The following is a 22477-nucleotide window of genomic DNA, read 5'->3' on the forward strand; positions in this document are numbered from 1 at the left end:
CCCCGCACGGAGGGAGGGTTCCCAATGGCCTCATCTCAGAGGAGGAGATGAGTGTACAGGACATTCAGGGCATGCCCAGGTCACAGAGGCAATCAGAGGTGGACCTGTGCCAACACCTGGGTCTACCTGAGACCAAAACAGGAGCTTTTAAGCCCTATGCCAGAGGTAAAAAGTAACCACAGATACATGTGGCATTAGAAGAAAAGAAAATAGAAATTGACTACAATTAAAAATTGGGAGATTTCATATAAAAATCTGGGTTTCTGGTTTCTCTTGAAAAAAACACTGACATTTCCAGCAACAATGAGTTCTAATTTAAATGGCTGGACTGAGCAACTGCGCCCCCTTCTTTGGGGCATGCAGCCCCCCCCCCCAGGTCCTCTCTCTCATGCACGGTGCTTTCTCTGCTTCTGCCCCACACCCTGAGGCCCAGCAGAAGGCTCAAAATCATAGCTAAACAATCATTTTGCAAATCTAAGACTTGTAACTGTTTTAAACTCTGTTTTCATAAAAGTATGAAAATTTTTCAGTACAGACTGTTTATAACTCTGCACCCATTTGTACAAATCGTCAAATATCACCCCAATACAATTTTACAACTAGTAAACGTTCAAAATGGCTCCATTACTTCCAAAGGTGTGATGCTACCATTCCTAGTTCCTGTCTGTGGCATCTTACCAACTTTAGTACTGTGTGTGATTAGTACATTATATGTTAATACACAAAATAAATAAATGCAAATCTCCCTGAACTCTGGGCTTTGTTCAGCTCCCTCCTCAAAAGAGGACACAACATTTATGACCTGGTACCTTGATGTGCACTTAAGTACAACACTGAATGCTGTAAGCAAGGGCTAGTGGGCCATTTTCTGATCTTTCCCTAGAAAGTCAAGTGACTGATTCCCAGGCATCTTGCTTCTTGGCAGGACCTACAACAACTACCTTGTGTCTTTTCTTAAATTTGGTTTGCCCGGGCCCAGAATTCCAACAGCAGTGTGGTGATGGTACAGCCTCCTGAGAGCACCAAGTGCTGGGGAACGTAAGACAAAAAATGAAAAAGGACTGTACGAGGAAAGTCACACTGTGCAGACTTCTTTAAAGGTGCTCCTTGGGTTTCTGAACTTTGCCTTAAGGAAACCAGGGCCATTGTTTTTTCTTATCCAGGCTTGGGGCAACTGTTTTTATTTGTTAATAGCATGGAAGTGAAAGGCAAAGAAGAAAAGACACAGCACACAAATCCTATCTATATATACAATCATACCAGAGGGGTGACCCCAGCAGGTGGTTGGTGGCCCTGGGTATGGGGCTCCTGATCTGTAATAGAAGATCCTGTGCCAGGTGGATAGTTTCCAAACCTGGCTGGACACAAGAATCACTTTCTGGAGCTTGGCAAAAATAACAGCTTCCTAGACTTGCCTCCAGAGATGTTTAACACCATGTCTGGGTGGAGCCAGGTTATTCTATGTTGTTAACAAGAATAACTGTCAACAACAGTTCCCCTGGGTAGTGGCAGTGGTTTTCTTGCAATAGTATTAATGACACACAAAGAGTTAGTCTGGTGGCCTAGCACATATGGAATCAGAGTGCCCTGCCGCCCAAGATGATTCTGATAGACAATCAGGTTTGGAAACCACCAGTGTAGATGCTATCCTCTTTCACTAGGACAGAAAGATAGAAGAGAGAGAGAAAAAACGGCATACCTGTTGGAAAGTCATTGTCCTGAGCCTCATTTGTACCATCTATGGAAAAAGCAGAGGAAAAATGAAGTGTCAATCAAATAATGTGCCTTTGATTGACAAAAAAGTCATTTCAGCTGAACTTAAAACCTCCCTCTTTCTAAGACAGCAATTTCCCTCAATTGTTCAAACTATAAAATCCCAGTTATTTTTCACTTTACCCATTCCACCTCTCTGCCCCCAATCCAATCTGCTGCCAAACCCCCAGAGCTTCTACCTCCATAATGAAACTCGCAATCATCTCCTTCCATCTCTCTCCATTCCAAATCTGGAAGAATAAAACAAGATACATACACATAGTTTTATCAGCAAATTAGAACACTTTCAATCAAAAAGCTCAAGGGAGACTGTGGTGGTGGCATTTTATTTTTAGCGCAACTACTGGCTTTAGTTTTTCCTATGTAAATTGTATCTTTTTTAACCCAAAATATGATATCAAGGTATAATAGCTGCCACAAAGGATAGGGCTTTGCTTAGGATATATTCCTTGAAGAATTTACTAATCCTGCAGTATGCACAGTAGGGGAGGGGTTGTAACTTGCAAATATAGTCTTATTTGCCCAGCGTCTCTAATACATTAATATTTCATTACAGAAAGTATAGTGTTCTTCAAGTATTTACACTGGGGTGAAAAGGGCCTTAAAAATCCCATAAAGTTAAATACATAATATCAATGACAGAACAGATGATTGGGGATTGTAGGAGGACAATTTCTCTCTCTGTTTTTCTTGTTTTGACTTTTGATCCAGGCAAAAGTATTACCTATTACAAAATTTATACATTTAAAAGTTTATAAATCAAGAAAAAATCCTGGTATTTTCAGATTTGACAATGCTCTCATGATTTCCAAAGAATCAAGTGATTAAACCTAAATTTCAGTCTTCTCTGATGGTGTCTCAGGGAGCCAGATATGTGAAGAAAAGGAAAAAGAAGTGAAAAAAAGAAAAGGGCGGGGGGGGGGAATAAGAGAATGTTAGAGGAAAGACAGGATTATTTGCACAGATCAAACTGCAATGACCAGCAGGCAGAAGATTACTTTATTTAAAGTGGTGAAAAAACATCAGAAGGCTTTTCCTAAGGAATCCAGTGCCTTATGAGGAGGGGAAATGGTTAAAGAGAATGGAAAATCTAGAGATGCTGGAAATGGCGTCAGAGTGGCTCTGAAGAAGGACTTCTGGTTTAGAAATAAAAAGTATACTTTAAACCCAGTGAAGATAGGGCCCTGCTTAACTAGAGATGAGAGAATCCCTTATTGGGATTTGGGCAGATAACAGGTAGATGAGGACAAGGATGGACAAAGTGACAAAAGAGCCAGGGCTACCAAACTAAGGAAACTCTGACTCAGAGAAGAAGCAGGTAAGCAGATGGCAGTCAGAATCTGCTACAGATCAGAGCTTGCAGAAGGGAAGGGAGAGACCTATGTTTCACAGGCAGAGAATACAAACAGTAGCCATTGGCAGAGTACAAAGTACGTAGGAAGAGAGGAAAGGACACAGTCAGCCACAACTAGAGGAGGTTCAACAAGGAGAGAAGAGGTTGATACCATAATCCAAAAGCTCCAAAATACTTTCTTTGGGCAAGAACTGGTCAGAGGATGGGACAGGCTTGGGCCATGGCCAAGTGAAAGCACTGGCCTCAAGTGGAAAATAAGGAGATAATGCTCAGGCCAGTCCAAACCCTAAACATGAGTCTACTGTTACAGAAACCAAAAAGGGCCAGATTAAAACTATTTCCACATACCAAGCTTGAATGACTCCCCTCCCCCTCTTCCCAATTATTATTGTGTCCAGCACTGGTAAGGGCCTACAATTTTTCATCAAATCTAGGAATACTTCTGATTAGGCAATGCATGGACATTCATGACATAATTTCATAACTTGAGGCTGTTAGTGTTAAGAATGAGCTATGGATATCCACATACAAAAGAATGAAGTTAGGCCCTACCTTACACCATAAACAAAAGTAAACCCAGAATGAATCAAAGACTTAAAAGCATAAAACTCTTAGGAGAAACGGGAATAATCTCTATGACCTCGGATTTGGCCATGGATTTTTAGACATGACAGCAAAAGCAGAAGCAACTAAACGAAAAAATAACTATGATAGATTTCATCAAAATTTAAAACTTTTTTGTATCAAAGGATACTATCAACAAGCAAAAAGACAACCTACAGCATGGGAGAAAATAGATACAAATAATTGATTCTGCAAATATATCCAGAATATATCAAGAACTCTTGCAACTCAACAACAAAAAGACAAACAACCTAATTAAAAAATGGGTTAAGGACTTGAACAGACATTTTCCAAATAAGAGCTATAAATGGCTAACAAGCACATGAAAAAATGCTCAACATCATTAGTCATTAGGAAAATGCAAACCTGAACCACAATGAGATATTACTTCACACCAACCAGGAGGCTATAGTCAAACACACACACACACACACAGAAAATAACAAGTATTGGGGTGGATGTGGAGAAGTTGGAACTTTCATACATTGCTGAGGGGAATATAAAATGATTCAGCCACTGTGGAAAATTTTAGTGGCTCCTCAAAAATTTACACATAGAATTACCATATGACTCAGCAATTTCATTCCTAGGAATATATTCATCAGAACTGAAAACAGGGACTCAAACAAGTATATGTACAGGAACAAGCATATTCACAGCAACACTATTCACAATTGCCTAAAGGTAGAAATAGCCCAAGTGTCCCTCAATGGATGAATGGTTAAACAAAAAATATATATATATAATACATATATTATAATATATATAAACAAGCATATTCATAGCAACACTATTCACAATTGCCAAAAGGCAGAAATAGCCCAAATGTCTCTCAATGGATGAATGGTTAAACAAAATATGGTATATCCAAAATGGTATGTGGCCATAAAAAGCATGGACTCCTGACACATGCTATGTGGATGGAGCTTCAAAATATCATGCTAAAGTGAAAGAAGCCAGATACAAAAGGTTACATATTATACGATTCCATTCACATAAAGGGTAAACCCAGAGACAAAAAGCAGATTGGTGGTTGCAGGGAGCTGGGGGGAAAGGGGAGAAACTGCTTAATTACTTTGGAGTAATGAAAATGTTTTGGAACTATATAGAGGTGGTGATTGTACAACATTGTGAATGTACTAAATATCACACAATGAATCATGCATATTAAACTGTCTTTTTTTTTTAATTAAAAAAAAGTGCTATGAACTAATCAGAGTTGGAGCCCTTGAAACATGGCTAACGTGATTGAGGAACTAAATTTCAATTTCATTTCATTTTAATTTGTGCATAATTTGTGGCCACTACATTGGGCAACTCAATTCTAGACCATGAGGAATTAAAGGGCTTTGGATAATTACTGCTTAATCTCCATTTTCCTATGAGCCTTGACCAGCTAGCCCTTAATTCCCAAAGCGACTACCTTCTAGAAGGCAAGTTCCATAAAGACAAGGATTTCTGAACCATTTCATTTGCTAGTGTTTAGAGGATTCCAGATGCCTATCGCTAATGCTAGCACATGGCAAATGTTCAATAAATATTTGTTTGAATAAATAAAACAAAATTGATTAACCCAAACTTTTGTGCATATTTTAAAAGTTTTTTTATTGATATATATTTACAGCTTCAGTTTCCCTTCTTACAACTTTCAATACACATTCACAATATTGAGCTACCATCATCAATGTCCATTAACCACACTTTTTTATTACCTCAAACAGAAAATGTGCACCCATTAAGCAACAACTTTCCCTTCTCCTTTACCCCCACTGCCCCAGTAACTTCTAATCTACTATCTCTCTAAGAAATGTGCTTATTCGAGGTATCTCATATAGGCAAGATCACATAATACTTGTCCTTTTGGGTGTGGCTTATTTCAGGCAACATAATTCCAAGTTCTATCCATCTTGCAGCTTGTATCAGACCTCTATTTTTTTTTCTGCCTGATCAGTATTCCACTGTGTATTCACTGAATTTTCTTTATCTATTCACCTGCCAGACACTTGGGTTTTTGTTGTTGCTGTTCTTGTTTTTATTTGCTTAACACTATTAGCACCCAACAGAACACATTCATTTTGGGAAGCAATAAATTAATGAAAAATCCAAAATGAGGTACTAAGAGAAATTAAGATGAATGAAGTGTGGCCCCCACACCTTAAATGAACCCACAAAAGGCAACTACAGCCCCACCCCCAAATCCTCAGAGGAAAAAAACCACCCTTTGTGGAACAGAGAGACCTCCAGTCCCGGTCTGCCCCAACACAATTCCAGATTAAACCTACTGTCCCAACATAAATCCCCTTCCACTCTAAAGATTACCCAACATGACAGCTACAACATGCTCAAGCTGGAGTGCTGGTTTCCTGATTAGTTGTGTGATAATCATCAGTTTAAAACTGAATCCTATTTTGGATATAAAAAGGAAGCTAAAAGACCCTCAGATCGAATCTTCTCATAAAAGGAAAAGCAAAAGCCTTGAGCTTATATATTTTAGAGGCCCATGATTTCTGGCCAAGGACCATGCTGATACCCCAAATACCAAAAGGATGAAAGAAATGCATCTGCTTTAGAGAGGGACAATCCACCAACTTTACCTGCAATAGCCAGGGCTGTTCGTCTTTCTGATGCTTTTATTTCTGGGGCCACTTCTCCCAAATCTGAATGTCTGAAACAATTTCAGAAGAAAAGTACAATTAAAATAATGAAATATGACTTCTATTTATCAGACTGCTACATATGAAAATCTCTTGAAGGGCTTTTAAAAACTACAAACCCCGGGTCCCACCCCAGATCTACCAAATCAGAATCGCTGGGAGCTGGGCCTGGGTCTCATCGCTTTTAAAAGTGCCCTACATGATTCAAATGTGCAGCCATGGTTGAGAAACACTGGTCTAGAAAAGCCAGCACTCTCACAGACTGCTGGCCAAAGCATAAAAACAGCCATTCAGAAAGACATAAAAATGTACATACCCTTTGGCCAGTAATTCCACTTCTATCCTAAGGAAATAATTAAGATTTAGTTACAAAGATGTCGATGCCAGCTTTATATATAATAGTGAAAAACTGGATGCCTTTTAAAAATCAAAGTCCAACAAAAGGACATTATGGTGAGTCTTTACTCTATGGCTACTACAAAATAGTCTGTGGATCTCTTTTCGTGAATATGGACAGATGTTAATGATATGTTAATCAGTGGGCTGGAAAGTCAGATTATATAAAGTATGGATGGTATGATTACATTTTAATAAAATGGTATGTATGTATATATATATATATATATATATAAAGTATATTTATCTCTATGTATATATAGAGAGATCTAGAAGCACATTCATCAAAAGTTAACAATGTGGGAAGGAGGGATGGGGGCAGGGAAAAATTACAAACAAATACTGATCTCTTTTAAGCAGGTATGAGAATTGTAGTGCAACTCCTAAACTATTTAAGACATATTATAGGAATGAGCAAATAAATAAATGAGTTGATGTTGTCAGAAGCTAGAATTCTGTCCCCTATGGAAAATAGGACACACAGCATGGAATGGAGGAAGTCAAAAAAGGACAGTCTCCATAGAGGTAGATCAGAACTGAGCATGAGTGTCAACTTGTAATTTCCAGATGCATGTTTATGTGCACATGTTCATGCACATGTAAATATGTGGATGTGTGTGTGCAAAAGTGTGTATCTATGTATGTATATATAATGTATGCATATGTTTCCAGTGAAAGGGCCAGAAGCAAAGATGCTACAGTAGCATCGAGTATTCCAAGTGCCCTTTAACACCATTTTCCATGAAATGGAATCAGATCTCCTCGGAGAAATGGATGATTTGAGGCCTGGGGATAAGTATAAGATGAGCTTCAGCATCTTTTTAGAAAGTAAGGAAGTGCTGAAAAAAAAAAAAAAGATGGAGCAATCCCAGGACACAGGAATCAGCCTGAAGGGGCTCCCACTGGCCAAATCTGGGACCACTTGAGCACCAAAAGTAACTAATCATAAACAACAGAAAAATGGGAATTAGTGAAAATATACAAGGCAATAAACAGATAAATAAACAAATGGGGGAGAATGGAAGAATGTGGAGGGAAAGTTGTGGTTGAAATAATGCCATTTTGCAACCATTATAATAAGTAATGGTTCAGGCAAGAAACTTCCACCAATACAAACTCTTAGAGGAAAATGTTGCTGGGAAGAAGACATTTGCCCAGTCTTAAAATTTCTCTCCACAGGCAACTTAACAAGGTGCAAGGTAGAAAGAAAAACAAGAAAGAACAATTACACAACGGCAGACTCAGACAATATGTTGACTAGGTAATCAAAATTAAGATCCCCAATAGGGATAGAAGGACACCATGCACCTCCAGCTGTGTTCTCTCAGCAAGTATACAGTCAGGCTCTACCACAAAACCCTGCTCTAAGCAGACAGACAAGCCCAAAGAGAAAATGCTCCATTTGAGCAGAAAATTGCACGATTCTAAAACGTCAATGTCATAGACCGAATGAAGAAATGTTTCAGATGAAAGGGTGCTAAAGAGACATGAAAACCAAATGCAATATCCAACCTAGACGGGATCCTAAACTGGAGGAAGAAATTTGGGGGTCACTGACAAAATTGAAATATGGATGCTATCAATGTTAAATTTACTGACACTGATAACAACTGTAAGTTATGTAAGTGAGTATCAAGGAATTAGACTGAAAGATTTGGGGTAAGTGCCATGATGTATGCAACTGACACTCAAATGGTTCAGAATATAATTATGTTGTATTTATATATGTGTGTGTGTTGTATATATATGTTATACACACATATAGTGAGAGCAAGACATAGAAAAAAATAAATGAGAATGGTAAGTTAGGTAAAATGTTAAGAATAGGAGAATCTGGATGAAGAATACTTTTATTTTTGTAACTTATCTATAAATGATTCCAAATGAAAAGTTCAAAAAAGCTAACAGTGGTTAGTTACGTTTGGACAGTATGATTTTGGTTTGTTTTTGTCCTATTTGATGTTTTTTAATAGAAGACCTATGTGTTAATTTCACAAAGCCAACAGAGCAATTAAAATTATGTGGGTGGGGGTCAGGACCAGAATGAGACATACGAGTGCTTAGAGAAGACTCGATCATTTGATGCCCCTTCAAGCCAATATTCTTCAGACAGAAAACTTGAGTCCATCCCAGGTCCCAGGTGGGGGCTGGGAGGCAAAGCTTAGCCCTCCTCAGAGAGTCCTCAGCAAAACGTGAGTTTTGCATTAATCAAATCCACCCTCCCAGAAAGAATGTATAAGGATGCTTGGTTGTTATTTCGGCACAGTCTTTGGGGAGCTCATCCTCTATTCCAGGAAGTTTTTCTCAATCTTCTGAGAAGTTTGTCATTTTCACAGCTGTTTCCCCCACTTTAGAGATCAGAGCTCTATGCAACCAACTGATTGACTTATTCTGCCTCTGATGCTGATAAAAATGGAAGGTGTCATTGTCTTCACTTTTCTACAAGTTTGTCTGTGAAGAGCACATATTGCTTTCATAATAGGAAAAAAAAAAAAGGTAATCTTAAGAAAAGAAAACAATATGACTGGTTAAAAATAGTTCCTCAGCCCAAGAGGGGAAAAACTAGGTGTGGGTCTAGCTCGGCCCTGGCAGGTACCTCCCCCGTGGATCTCAGACAGGCGAAGAGGGCCTGAGTCCAGTGGTTTACACTCAAGGGCGTTAGTCTGGACTTTTCTCCTCCACATGCACAGTGTATTCCCAAGGACGTACCTCCCAAGTAGGTGCCACTCCAATACTCAACTTTGACCCTTCCTTCCCACACAAGAAAGCATTCAGTCTCAGTGCATTACAGGCATGACCTTGATTTGCTAGAATTTATTTTTAAAAAAACCCAAACAATCATTTGCACTTTTCCTGCAAAGATAACCTCACTGTGACAACATGCCTGTCACAAAGGACCTCCTGCACCCACTCCAGAAGAAGAGAAGAGAAAACAAGAAGCTGTGCCTGGCACAGAGCCCCAATTCCTAGTTCATGGAGGTGAAAAACCCAGGATGCTATATAACCATCACAGTTTTAAGTCATCCACAAACAGTTCGGTGTGTTAGCTGCTTCCCTGTCCTCTGCCAACCTACAGGAAGAAAAGCAGAACTTACAGACAGATGCTGCTTCACATGGAAGCAGGCAAGGTGGGTGGGATACCATCCCAATACACACATTTTAGATTTAAAGTACAAAATCAGTGGCAAATTCTGCAGTTTATTCTTGGCAGCAAATTACCTGGGGTTCTTTATAACTGACTGGGGTACCCAACAATGGTTCACTGCACTCCAGGCTGGGGGTAGGGTAAATCCTTGCAGGCGAGAACAGCAACAGTATTTCCCATTTTATAAGCTTTGACTTTGTCACAGGCAGGTCCTTTTTTTTTTTTTTTTTTTAATTTTTGTTAAAGTTTATTTGGATCACAAACAATTTGCAACCTGGACACACCAAGCCAAAAGAGATCAGGGACTCCCAGGAAGGAGTGAAAACCAGAAGCTTATAGATGGCAAATGAGGAAGCAAGAAAAATTTGGACAGCTAAGCTACTCTGCCTTATTTGGGCTATTTCTCATGGAATGCCCCTTCCTGTGGTGTCTACTTCTGATTGGTTGGCCTTAAAGCCCTCCTGCTAGTACAGCAGGCCTTTACCCAAAGACTGCCTCTCCCCAGTTTCCATCTGGTTATCTGTGCTTGCCTGTCAGGGCTTGGCCCTCCCGGTCAATTGGTGTCCTCTATTTTATTTTAGCACATGTTAACTGTTACATATTATTCCATTGTATGAATGTGTCATAGATAATTTTTCCATTTTCCTAACTACGGACATTTAAGGTACTTAAAATTCACTACTAAAACGTAGCTGCAATGAGTAGTTATTGTTGGTGGCTTCTTGAGCACCTGTGTGAGAAATCCTTGTGGTAAATAGAACTATATGCCCTGATTTAGACATGTTCTCAATCTTAACATACATCTCTGTGGGTGTGAGCACATTGTAAACAGGAGCTTTGGAAGACATTTTTAGTCAAGGTGTGGGGCACTGATGGGATTATTGGTGGCTTAATGAAGACAAAGACACAGGAATGGGTGGTGAATGAAGGAATCTGAAACAGGTAGATCTTTTAACACTCAAAACTACTCTGCACGGTGGACATTTTCTCCCACTCTGCAGATGAGGAAAACCAGGCTTGGCTAGAGTTTAAGTCAAGGGATTTGCCAGCATCAACAAGCTAGTCAGCCACTGAGCCAGAACCCACATCCCTCTTGTGCCTTCCGCAGTCATTGTCTCATTTTTCAATCGGTACATTTTACTCTATGTAGTGTTCAGTAACCTTCCTTACTCATTTAACTAATCACAATATTTCCTTATGTCCTTAACCACTCTTGGAAATTCTACTGTTAATATCAGAGATCATTTCTTAAAGGCCAAGCTTCTCTGCGGCACTAAGAATATATGTTAAGGTGACCCCAAACTATGGAGGAAAATGTAGAATGTCTATCCGTAAAATGAAGGAAAGGACTGTTTGAGGAAAACTTGGCAGAATATTTGCTCAAGGCCTCAGGTGGGATTTAGCAGAAATTTAACATTTAGGAGGTGAATCCTCATTAGCTCCCAGAATGGATCCAGTATCATCAAAACCAACAACTTCCCTAGCTAGTTTTAGCTTGTAACCCTTGTATCCCCAGAAAAGGACAGGCTGGTGAAATTCTCTTGTTCCCTTTGAATATACTGTTATTTTCTATCAGGGCGTACTGTCAAGACCAGAGAATGAGGAGACAGAAACTGAGCCACCCACATGGGAGGCAATTCAGCCCGTGGTCCCAGTTCCTGCCTCACTCATAGTCTCAGAAAGGTTTTAGATAATTTATCATTACAGCTAGTAACTGGTGGGAGGAACCAGTCAATCTGCTGCCTGCAGATTTAGCCCTCTTTGGTTGAGCACCCGGTTCCTGCTTCTTTGCTATATCCCCCCCCTATAGTCCAGGCAGAGCTGTGCAGGGAAAATGCAGCTCTCATGAAGTGAAACTGGTAAGAATCTGCACTTCCCAACTGAGATCTATCCTTTGCAAAAGTTTTACTCAGGGGATGTCCCGACCCACGCTTCCCTCCAGAGCCAGAGTTGGCTGACAGGCAAGCCTGAGACTCTGTCTGCCCACCAGTTCTTCTCACTGAGTTAATAAATGGACATTCACTAAATAGTCTTCAGGAACAGGCACCATCCAACCTGCCCACCAGAGTCACTAGTTAGGTCTCCTCTTTTCGTATATTACCATCATGCTGGGGTTCAATATCTTTGTTTTTGGAAGATGGGCTCTGATGGGCCCAGGAGACCTGGGGTATTCAATGCATAAGAAATTATACCCCCAGCTTTGTCACCTGGGATCAAACATACCTCCTCCCTGTTCTTCCATTCACCCAACTCTGAAAATCGAAGGCACTTTATATCATTTCAGAGTCAGCCACTCCTTCAACAGTCTTTATCAATGGTCATGCAAATAGGGCAAGTATCGTAAGCAGGGCTGGGATTTTGTTTTACATCATTCACTGTGATGGACTGAATTTGGATGTGATCTTGGTCTTGTTCCACATTCTGGTGGGTGTGGACCCACTGTAAATAAGATCTCTCCAAGATGTTACTTTAGATAAGGTGTGATCCAACTGAATCAGGCTGGCCTCTGATCTGGATTACTGGAGTCTTTTATAAACAGCGTGAAATTCAGCTGGAGGTCAGCGGGACCAGGAAGAGAAAGGAGAAGATGCTGCTGTATACCATGCCATGTGATGGAAAAGCCAGCCAGATACCAACCCCAGGAGGAAGCAAGCCTTCTAGCCTCTGAACCTGTGAGCCAATAAATTCCTATTGTTAAGCTGACCCACTGCATAGTACTTGTTTTAGCATCTGGGAAATAAAAAATTTGTGGTACCAGAAAAAGGTGTGCTGCTATGACAAACACCTAAAAATGTGGAAATAATTTTAAAATTAGGTAATGGGTAAATTATGAATTGTAAATTGCTTGATAGTAAAAGCCTAAATTGCTTTGAAGGGACTAGCGACAGGCAAATGGATGTCGGAGGTACTTCGCCTAAAAGGAAATGATGAATATCTTATTGGAAATTGAAGGAAAGGCAACCTTGTGGTAAAGCAGCAGGGAATGTGGCAGAAATTGTGTTCTGATGTTGGAATGGAAGGCAGAACTGGAAAGTGATGAACTTGGACACTTAGCTAAGGAGATTTCTACAGTAAGTTTGGAAGGTATACCCTGATTTCTCTTCATAGCTTATAGAGAAATACAAGAGGAAAGTGATAAACTGAAAACTAAACTGTTAAGCAGAAGAAAACTAGCAATTGATAATTTGGAAAATTCTTAGTCAATCAGGATAAGTGTGCTGAGATTAGGGCCAGAAGCAGCTCTATCAGGGACCTCCCTGTGCTTCTGGGAAGTGAGCCTCCAGAAAGACAGAGTTCCACTTGAGGGTTTAACTGAACAACATTGCCATTTCAGAGGAAGCCAGGATTGGAAATGCAGTTATCCAGACATCCTCCATCTGGCAGTTTGGATCCCTGTGAACTGCACACTAAGCCAATGAGGCTTTTGCAAAATGTGTACAAACAGCAATGCAAAGGAACAGAGAAGGGATGAAATGAAGGAAGAATGACTTCAAGGGCAGAATTCATGTACCTTTAGTCTGGACTGTAGAGATCCTGGGCCATAAGAGGAGATGCCCCCCTTCCCAACATGTGTGAAAAGGACAAGTTTGCTTCTAAATGTGGAGGGGGCAGGTGTTATGCCCTATTGTACAGGGAGGGGGTACTGCCACCCCAATGCTCAGATATGGTGGGACCTATGCTCTAGTGATCAAGGAGACCCTGACCAACACCCCAAGGCCCAGAGAGGGGGGCTTCAACCAGAGTTTGAGGAGAACATGGCTGCTGCACAAGCACTTGGAAGAGGTGGGGCTGCCACTTCATCAGGCCCAGAAGACAAAACATTGACCCACAGATGACTCTCAGACCTTGAAATCTAATGGAGTTTGCCCTACTGGGTTTCAGAATTGTTTGGGACACATGACCCCTGTTTTCCTTCCAATTTCTCCCTTCTGGAATGGGCATATTTATTCCGTGTCTGCCCCATCATTGTATTCTGAAATTAAACAACTGTTTTCTAGATTTCATAGGTCCAAAGATGGAAAGGAATTTTGACCAAGGATAGACCACACTCTTAGCTGTACTTAGCATTGTTACTGAAATGACTTAAGGCTTTAGGGATATGTTGTGATGGAATGAATGTATTTTGTGGGTTGGAAGAACATGTCTTTTGGGGGTCCAAAGGGCAGACTTTGGTGGACCAAATTGTATACCTCAGTTTGTGCATGTCTTGGCCCCCATTCTGGTGGGTGTGGACCCACTGTAAATAAGATCTCTCCAAGATGTTACTTCATTTAAGGTATGGCCCAAGTAAATCATGTTGGGCTATAATCCATATAACCAAAGGCCTTTATATGTAGAGTGAAAGTCAGATGGAGAGAGAAGCCATGGGGAGCAGCTAGAAACTGGAAGTCAATGGGATCTGGAAGAGAAAGGAGAAACTAAAACAATCACTAATTCCCAGCAACAAACCCAGTTTCCTTGTGAGGTCTACTATGCCCCCAAAAAACCCAAGATGCTATAGGAAAACCATCCTGAACGGAAGTGTACTACACAAATACATGGTGCGATTACTGGCCATATTATGATCAACACTGTATTATTAATTGCCCTGTGTCATTTTGAAATGTAACTGCTGACAGCTTTCAAGCCCCACCATTCCCACTCCCCCTTTTGCCACACATCTAAGCAAGCTGGTAAGGAGGGTAGGGGGCTCCCTCCTTTGGAGCCAGCAAAAAGCTTGAACCATGCAAGCACCAGCCAATGCAATGGAGCTTCACCCCAGTAACTCCCTTTGACTACCACGGAATGCCAAGCCAGTTACACCTTCCAGCTCTCCACATTTAGGTAAGTAATAAACCTTTTTAAACCCTCTTGGTGTTAACATGACATCACCAGCGTCAACATCTGAACCAAATTTAGAGTGGAGAGGCAGGTTGACCACATACATTGAAAGTACTTTGAAAAGTCTAAAACTCAATGCGCAGCAGCGCAGACTAGCTGAGAAAATGTATGTGAAAGGGCTCCATCAAGCGGCCACACCAGGACAAATAAATGTCAGCTATTACAACACAGGCAATGTAGAAGCACTGTAGAATCTGGCAATTTACAATTCAAAAAATTATACTAATTAGCTTGTCCCCAATCAAGAAGCTTCAGGGCTCCATCACCAAACAGAAGCTTCTGAACAACCAGTAAGAACTGACAGAAACATTTTTCTCAAAGCCTCCAAAACAGTTAAAGGACTGCAATAACAAGGCAAAAGGCAAGAAAAAAAAAGATAATGGTACAATCTCATGGCTGACCCCACCCCTACCCCACCCCTCACCAGCTCAGCATGGAGCCATTCCACACTCCCAGTGAAGATTCATGGTCCCTGTTCCAGAGGGAGGACAGTATCCCTCATGTGCATACCTGAAGCATACACATCTAGCCCAGTGTCTGGGTAACAGCCTGAGGGACTGAACTAGGACACTCATCACAGGCTCTCCATCCCAGAACTTGCCTGCATGTAGGTGGCTCACAGAATACTGTGTGAGAGCAGTCAATTCCTGCCTGCCTGGAAGAAAGGATTTCTGGTAAGATAAACAGTGCAGTGTCTGGCTTCTCTCTCTCAGCTCAGCTCTGCAAGTGAAATCATTGCCCTCCCCACTATGTAGGACATGACATCCAGGGCTGAAAGTCTCCCTTGCGGCATGGCAGATGACTCCCAGGGATGAATCTGGCCCTGGCACTGTGGAATCAACAATTCCATCCTCACCAAAAGGGGTAAAGAAGTGTAACTAATAAAGTATCAGTGGCAGAGAGAGCTCAAATAGAGTTGAGAGGCTACTCTGGAGTTTGCTCTAATGCACACTTCAGTTAGACACTGCTACCTATCATAACCTGCCAAACCCCAACCAGGACCATTCCAGCCAATATAAAGAACACCCAGGGCAATATTTAAGATTCCAAAAGGGTTCCATGCACTTAGTGTAACTGTCTAGAAACCTAAAACCTCCAGATGGGTCCCTGGGTCCAGATAACTCCTGAAACCTAGAGGGCTCAGCCTCTCCAGAACATCAGATAGTTTCATCTCCCTATCCCGTATTAGTTACAGACCCTTCCAACATGAAAAATGTTGGAACATTCTCAACATTTTGTACACTTCCAACATGAAAAATGTTGGAATGTACAAAATGTTTAGAATGTCCATAGCCCAAATACCCCTAAAGAGAGGGATAGAAAGAGCAAAGGTGATGGTGGAGTTATACAGAGAAGACAGGACTTAACAAATGAACATGATAGCTGAATCATTAAATTGATATCTCTTTTAGTCTCCCAGTGTCTTAGAGTAGCTAGAAATAAATATCTAACATTGTGGAATTGTAACCCATGCCGAACTCTGAAATATGTTTAACAACTAATTGTGGTACTGTACTTTGAAATTTATTGCTTTTTTGTGCATATGCTAATTTTCACCAAAAAAAGGAAAGAAAAAAAGTTGACTGTGGTGATAAAAAAAATTTAAGCCTTCTAGCTTCCTATATTCTGGAGCAGCTAGAAGGAAAACTGAGAGGATTGTATGGTAGCCCATGACAAACTCTGAGATCTGTCCTGTAACTACTTATTGAAGAGTGCTTTGAAAACTACTGCTTTTTTATTTCTTTGCTTTGTATATATGTTATACTATACAATAAAGAAGTTTAAAAAAATTAAATTAGAATCCTGAATTAAAAAAAAAAATAGTGCAGTGCCTGGGACTGTAAGAAAACTTCCCTAGGGACAAGGGAACATTTATATCCATGTAAACAGGTGAATTCTTAGGGCCACACATGCATGCCTGAGACAAGGTGCATACACATAAAGGACAGGGAGGCCTCTATGCTTTGGCTGGAGCTATTCTTTAAACTCACTGTATGGAAAAGCCTGAAGGAGAGCACTCACATAGGTCCATTTGCAGAGCCTGGGAGAGTCATTTACTTCTTTTTTTTTTTATTATTAATCTCATTCTCCTTCTTCTTCCTGTTAGCTCCTGACATTCAAGGAAAGCTCCATCATAACACTAGCAGGAATCAAGCTTAAGGTACAGATGATTAAGAGTCTAAATTCCACAAATAACACATTAGATTAAAATGTCCAGGTTTTAGCAAAAGATTACAAAACATACAAAGGAACAGAAAGTGATGGCCCAGACAAAGAAGATTAAAGCATTAGAAATCACCAATGAGGAGAACCAGGCATATACCAGACAAGGACTTTTTAAAAAAATGGTCCAAAATATGTTCAGAGATAAAGGAAAACATGAACAAATAACTAAAAGAAATCAGAAAAACAACAGATGAAGACAAAGAGTATACCAACAGAGACTGAAATTATGAAAAGAAATCAAATGGAACTAAAGGCCATAGTACAGAAATGAAATTTTCACTAGAGGGTTTCAATAGCAGACTGGAGCTGGCAGAAGAATTAGTGAACTTGAAGCTAAGAAAACTGAACTTTTCCAGTCTTTGAAGCAGAAAGAAAAAAGAACGAAGAAAAGTGAACAGAGCCTGAGGAACCTGTGGGACACCATCAAGTATACCAATGTATAGACTGTTGGAGTCCAAGAAGGAGAAGGAAGAGAGAGTGGTGCAGAGAGAATATCAAAGAAACAAATGGCTGAAAACTTTCCAAATTTAATAAAAGAATAAATATACACATCCAAGATGTTCAGTAAACTCCAAACACAATAAACCCATGTGGACACCATCACAACGCATTATAATCAAACTGCAGGAACATCAAAGATGAAGAATTCTGAAAGCTGCAAAAGAGAAGCAGCATGTCATGTACAAGGAAGCCTCAATATTAAGTGCCGATTTCTCACTGGAAACCATGAAGGAAGAAGGTAGTGGGGTGAGATAGTTAAAAGGCTGACAGCAAAAAAACTGCCACCCAAGAATTTTATATTTGGTAAAACTGTTTTCAAAAAAATGTAGGGGAGATTAAGACATTTCCAGATAAACAAAAACTGATGGAATTCCTTACCACTAGACTGGCCCTACAAGAAATGTTAAAGGGAGTTCTGCAGGATGAAACGAAAGGACACTGAACTTAAGAAAACTAGATTGAAACCACATGCAGAAATAAAATTACATTATAATTAAATTAATTATAAATTGATCAGCTGCAATTAAAATTCAATTACAATTAAATGTATGCCATGTAGTTGGTTTCAAAGCAAAGGAGACTATATAGACTTAATATGTTAAATTTAGGCCCCATGTAACCACAAAGCAAATGTCAGAGAATATGCAAACTCATAGAGACAGAAAGTAGGGTACAGGTTACCAGGGGAGGGCGGCAAGGAAAATGGGGAATTGATGCAAAATGAGTATAGTTCCTGAGGGTGAAGGTAAAGTACTAGTAATGGATGGTGGGGGGGGGGGGGTACTGCAACATAGTGAGTGTGATTAATCCCAAGAATGGTATTCTTGAGAAGGGCTGGAGATGGAATACATTTCTACAATTAAAAAACAAGAAAGAAAAATTAAAGAGATGACAATCAAATACTGGGATGGGATCTAAGAATAGAGGAGAAAAGGCCCAAGGCGGAACATAGACTGTAAGTTTTATATCACTGTTAAATTGTTTGAATTTGATAACTGCAATTAAGGTGATTTCATAAGTGAATATTCTTATTCTCAGAAAATATACATGGCAATATTAAGTGTCCAAGTAATATGATATGTGCAATCTGTTCTCAAATGTCAGAAAATAGATAAAAAGAAAATATATGGCTACGGTGGCAAAATGTTAAAAGCTGGTGGATCTAAGTATCTGGGAGATGGGGGTATGTTGGAGTTGTCTACATGAAATTTGTATTGTTTTTGCAGCTGATCTTTACATTTGAAAGTATTTCAAAATAAAAAATCAAAACAACAACAGCAAAGGACATTATTGGAACATATCAAAAAACTGAAATATAGACTGTAAGCTTTATATCAATCTTAAATTTCTTGATCTTGATAACTGTACTTAAGGCGGTTACACAAATTAATATGCTTGTTCGTAAGAAATAACAACAAGGAATATGATGTCTGCAACTTGCTCTCAAATGCTCAGAAAATAGAGATGCTGATGGATGGATAGATGATACACAATTATATAGCAAAGGAGGAAAAACGTTAAAATGGGTAGATCTGGGTATCTCAAGAAAAGGGGTATGCACTGGAGTTCTCTGTGTGGGGTTTGTATTATTTTTGTAACTGTTTTCTAAGTTTGAAAGTGTTTCAAAATTAAAAGTTAAAAACTAAATATGCTAGAGGATGCAGGGAGTGTGACAAAGAAGCCCCAGTGACTGCCCCACTGCTGCTCTCTTGCTTTTCTTCAACTAGAACTCCCTGGGAGAGCAGGAAAGATGCCTCCTTGGGCTGGGTGCACATGCTTTGTGTGCCTCGGGCCGTTAGGGACATGCTCCTTCAGTGAAAATGGGAGATAATCATTACACTCCAGCACTCAAAAGAAGACATGGTCCAGTAGCCTTGACCTGTGAAGACAATTGTGTAATGATGTAACTTTTACAATATGACTGTGTGATTGTGAAAACCTTGTGTCTGATGCTCCTTTTATCAGGGTATGGAAAGACGAGTAAAAAAATATGGATTAAATAAATATATAAATAAATAGGGGGTAAAAAGGTTAAAATAAATTGGGTAGACTGAAATATTAGTGGTCAATGACCAGGAGAGGTAAGGGGTATGAGACGTATAACTTTTTTCTTTTTATTTCTTTTTCTAGAGTAATGCAAATGTCCTAAAAACAATCATGGTGATGAATATACAACTATGTGATGACATTGTAAGCCACTGATTGTGCACCATATATGGAACGTATGTGTGTGAAAATTTATCAGTAAAATATATTTTTTTTAAAGTGGGGGACAAAAGACAGTAGCACCTTCAGGGGTGCTCAGCAGTCAGCAGAGAGACAAATGTGACAGTAGGTGAGGTCACATAAGACAGAGCTTTACAAGGCACAGAAAGGGGTCTGGCTTTTATTCTGGAGGAAGGAGGGAGCCATTCTGGGGTTCTGAGTGAGGGTGGCACATCTGCCTCATGTCACTGGATGCTGGGAGATGATGAAGGCTCAGGCCTGGGTGGCAGCACCAAAGGACATGCTAGGTGGTTGGACTCTGAAGATATATCTGAACAATTTCAACAGAATGGACAGTATGTGCGAGGAAGACAGAAGCCAAGGGTAACTTCAAGACTTGAGGCTTAAAATAATTGCTACTAACATTAACCAGTTGCATTCCTCTACACCATAATATCGACACCCCATTTCAGCATGAAGAAGTTGGAACAGTCACTGCTCAAATATCTCTGAAGATCAAGAGATCGATCAAATGAGAGGGAGGAGTTATGACAGAGTAGTTAGGATTTAACAAGAGATTATGACTATTGAATCATTGTATGGATGTTTCTTTTTGGTTTCTAATCTGTTGGAACCACTGGATGGGAATACCTGAGATTGCTGAACTGCAACCCAATAGCTTAATCTTTGATAATGATTGTATACCTTTATAGCTTTTATCTTGTGACTGTATGGTTGTAAAAACCTTGGGACTAATACTCCATTTATCCAGTGTATGACTAGATGAGTAATAAAATAAAGACATGTGTGGGAAAAAAATGTAGAATACAGAGTACCTAGAGATAGACAGAAGCTAGAGAAGGGGGAATGGTTACCTAATATGCACAAAATTGTTAACAAAGGTGAACTTAGGTGTTTGGGAATAGATAGAGGTGATGGTAGCTTGTTCTTGGGATTATGGGAAATAGTAACATATCATAGCTGAATTTGAAAGTTGTTGTTTAAAGTCATGTATGTAAGTTCTTGCACGAACAACTACAAATGTAAAAAAAAAATAGCAATATATGGGGAAAAACATAGCTATTGCAAACTATGACTATATTCTTTCATCAACAGTAACAAATGTACTACATCAATAGTAAGGCTCAAAAATAGTGGGGGATAAAGGGTATGGGAGGGTTTGGGTTTTATATTTTTTATTCTTATTTCTGTCTGGAGTAATACAAATGTTCTAAAATCGATCATGGGCTATAACTATACGCTGGTGCTATGAGCCAACGATTATATATTTTGGGTGGTTTGTGTGGTGTGTGAACATATTTCAATAAAATTGAAAGAAAAAAACAGAATTGCTACTGTCTCAGAGTTTGAGGGTTTACTGCAAGTGGGCACAGGCTGAGTCAGGATGTCTATCAGACATCAAATAGGGGTCCCAAGCAGGCATCTGGACCAAGGAGCTCAAAGGCTTATGAAAGTCAATCCTACATTATGCACCAGAAACACCACTGTCTGCTCTTCTCATGAAGACACACACCACAATTTCACCTGGCAATAAGGTTTTAGTCACAACAACAACCGAATCAACTTGCTACTTATCCATGGTAACAGAAAGAAATTATGGTGTCTAGAAATTATGGTCCCTGGAAAATCCAAAAGAATCAACTGGAAGGCGATTGCAAACAATGAGAGAATTCAGCAAGCTGTGAACACATGAAAATTAAAATACAAATCTCGTTGTCTTCTGTTATGGTCAGGTTCATGTATCAACTTGGTCAGGTGGTGATGCCTGGTTATCTGGTCAGGCAAGCGCTCGCCTGTGTGCTTCTATGAGGACATTTCATGGACTTAAATCATGACCACATTGGTGGCCATTTGTAATCAACTAATGGTGTGTCTTCTACAATGAGTGACACTTAATCTAATCACTGGAAGGCTTTTAAAGAGGATTCAGAAGAGAGAGTCACTATTCCTGCTTCAGTCAGCCAGGCTCTCCTGAGAGTTTGTTGAGGACCTTCATTGGAGCTGCTGGCTTGTGTCCTGCCCTATAGACCTTGGACTCTACATCCCCACAGTTACGTGAGACACTTTTGTAAATTTTATATTTATGGATATCTCCTGCTGATTCTTTTTCTCTAGAGGACCCTAGCTAATACATCTTCCTATATACAAATAGCAGGCTAGAAATGTGGTAGGAAAACTTCCATTTGTAATAGCAACAACAACTAAATAATTTATGAAAAAACATAATAAATGTGCAAGATCTACATGAAAAGAAATTTAAATACTGAAGAATATAAAAGACTTAAATTAAAAGGCATACCTTGTTTAAAGAAAGTCTAATAATATAATTTTTAAGTCAATTCTCCCCTAAATTAACCTGTTAATCAATTTCAGCTAAAAAAAAAAAACAGATAAGCTTATTCTATGGAAAAATATTTGTACAGTAACAATTATAATACTGAAAAAGAACAAATATGAAAGAGGACAAAACTCGCCAGATAATAGAAAATACTAAAAGCTACAATAATTTACAGTTGTAGCTCTGATTCACGAACAGACAAGAAAATTCAGTAGAATGAGAGACCAGAAATAGGTCCAAATACAACTGAAAATATAAACTATGATCCAGGTGGCTTTGACCACCAGGTGATTATTCAATTACAACCTGGAAAAAAATAAAGGGGGTCCACTATACTCCTTTCACCAAAATGAATACCA

At 39.6% G+C, this 22477-nt stretch overlaps 1 protein-coding gene across 3 annotated transcripts in view; it reads right to left on the reverse strand.

Annotated features, from left to right (window-relative positions):
* The window catches only part of URGCP (upregulator of cell proliferation), a 65697-nt gene that overhangs the window by 17396 nt on the left and 25824 nt on the right, over positions 1-22477 (reverse strand). The window contains exons 2-5 of one of the 3 annotated variants that reach the window (XM_077117906.1): positions 6722-6748; positions 6346-6416; positions 1953-2003; positions 1700-1738 (exon numbers count right to left, since the gene is read on the reverse strand). In XM_077117906.1, coding sequence (XP_076974021.1) covers positions 1700-1738; positions 1953-2003; positions 6346-6416; positions 6722-6748 — 188 coding nt within the window. The remainder of the gene's footprint in view (positions 1-1699; positions 1739-1952; positions 2004-6345; positions 6417-6721; positions 6749-22477) is intronic. The other 2 variants (XM_077117921.1, XM_077117913.1) reach the window with 2 other exon arrangements.

Source organism: Tamandua tetradactyla, chromosome 1, assembly GCF_023851605.1.
Source record: "Tamandua tetradactyla isolate mTamTet1 chromosome 1, mTamTet1.pri, whole genome shotgun sequence".
Lineage (NCBI taxonomy): Eukaryota > Metazoa > Chordata > Mammalia > Pilosa > Myrmecophagidae > Tamandua > Tamandua tetradactyla.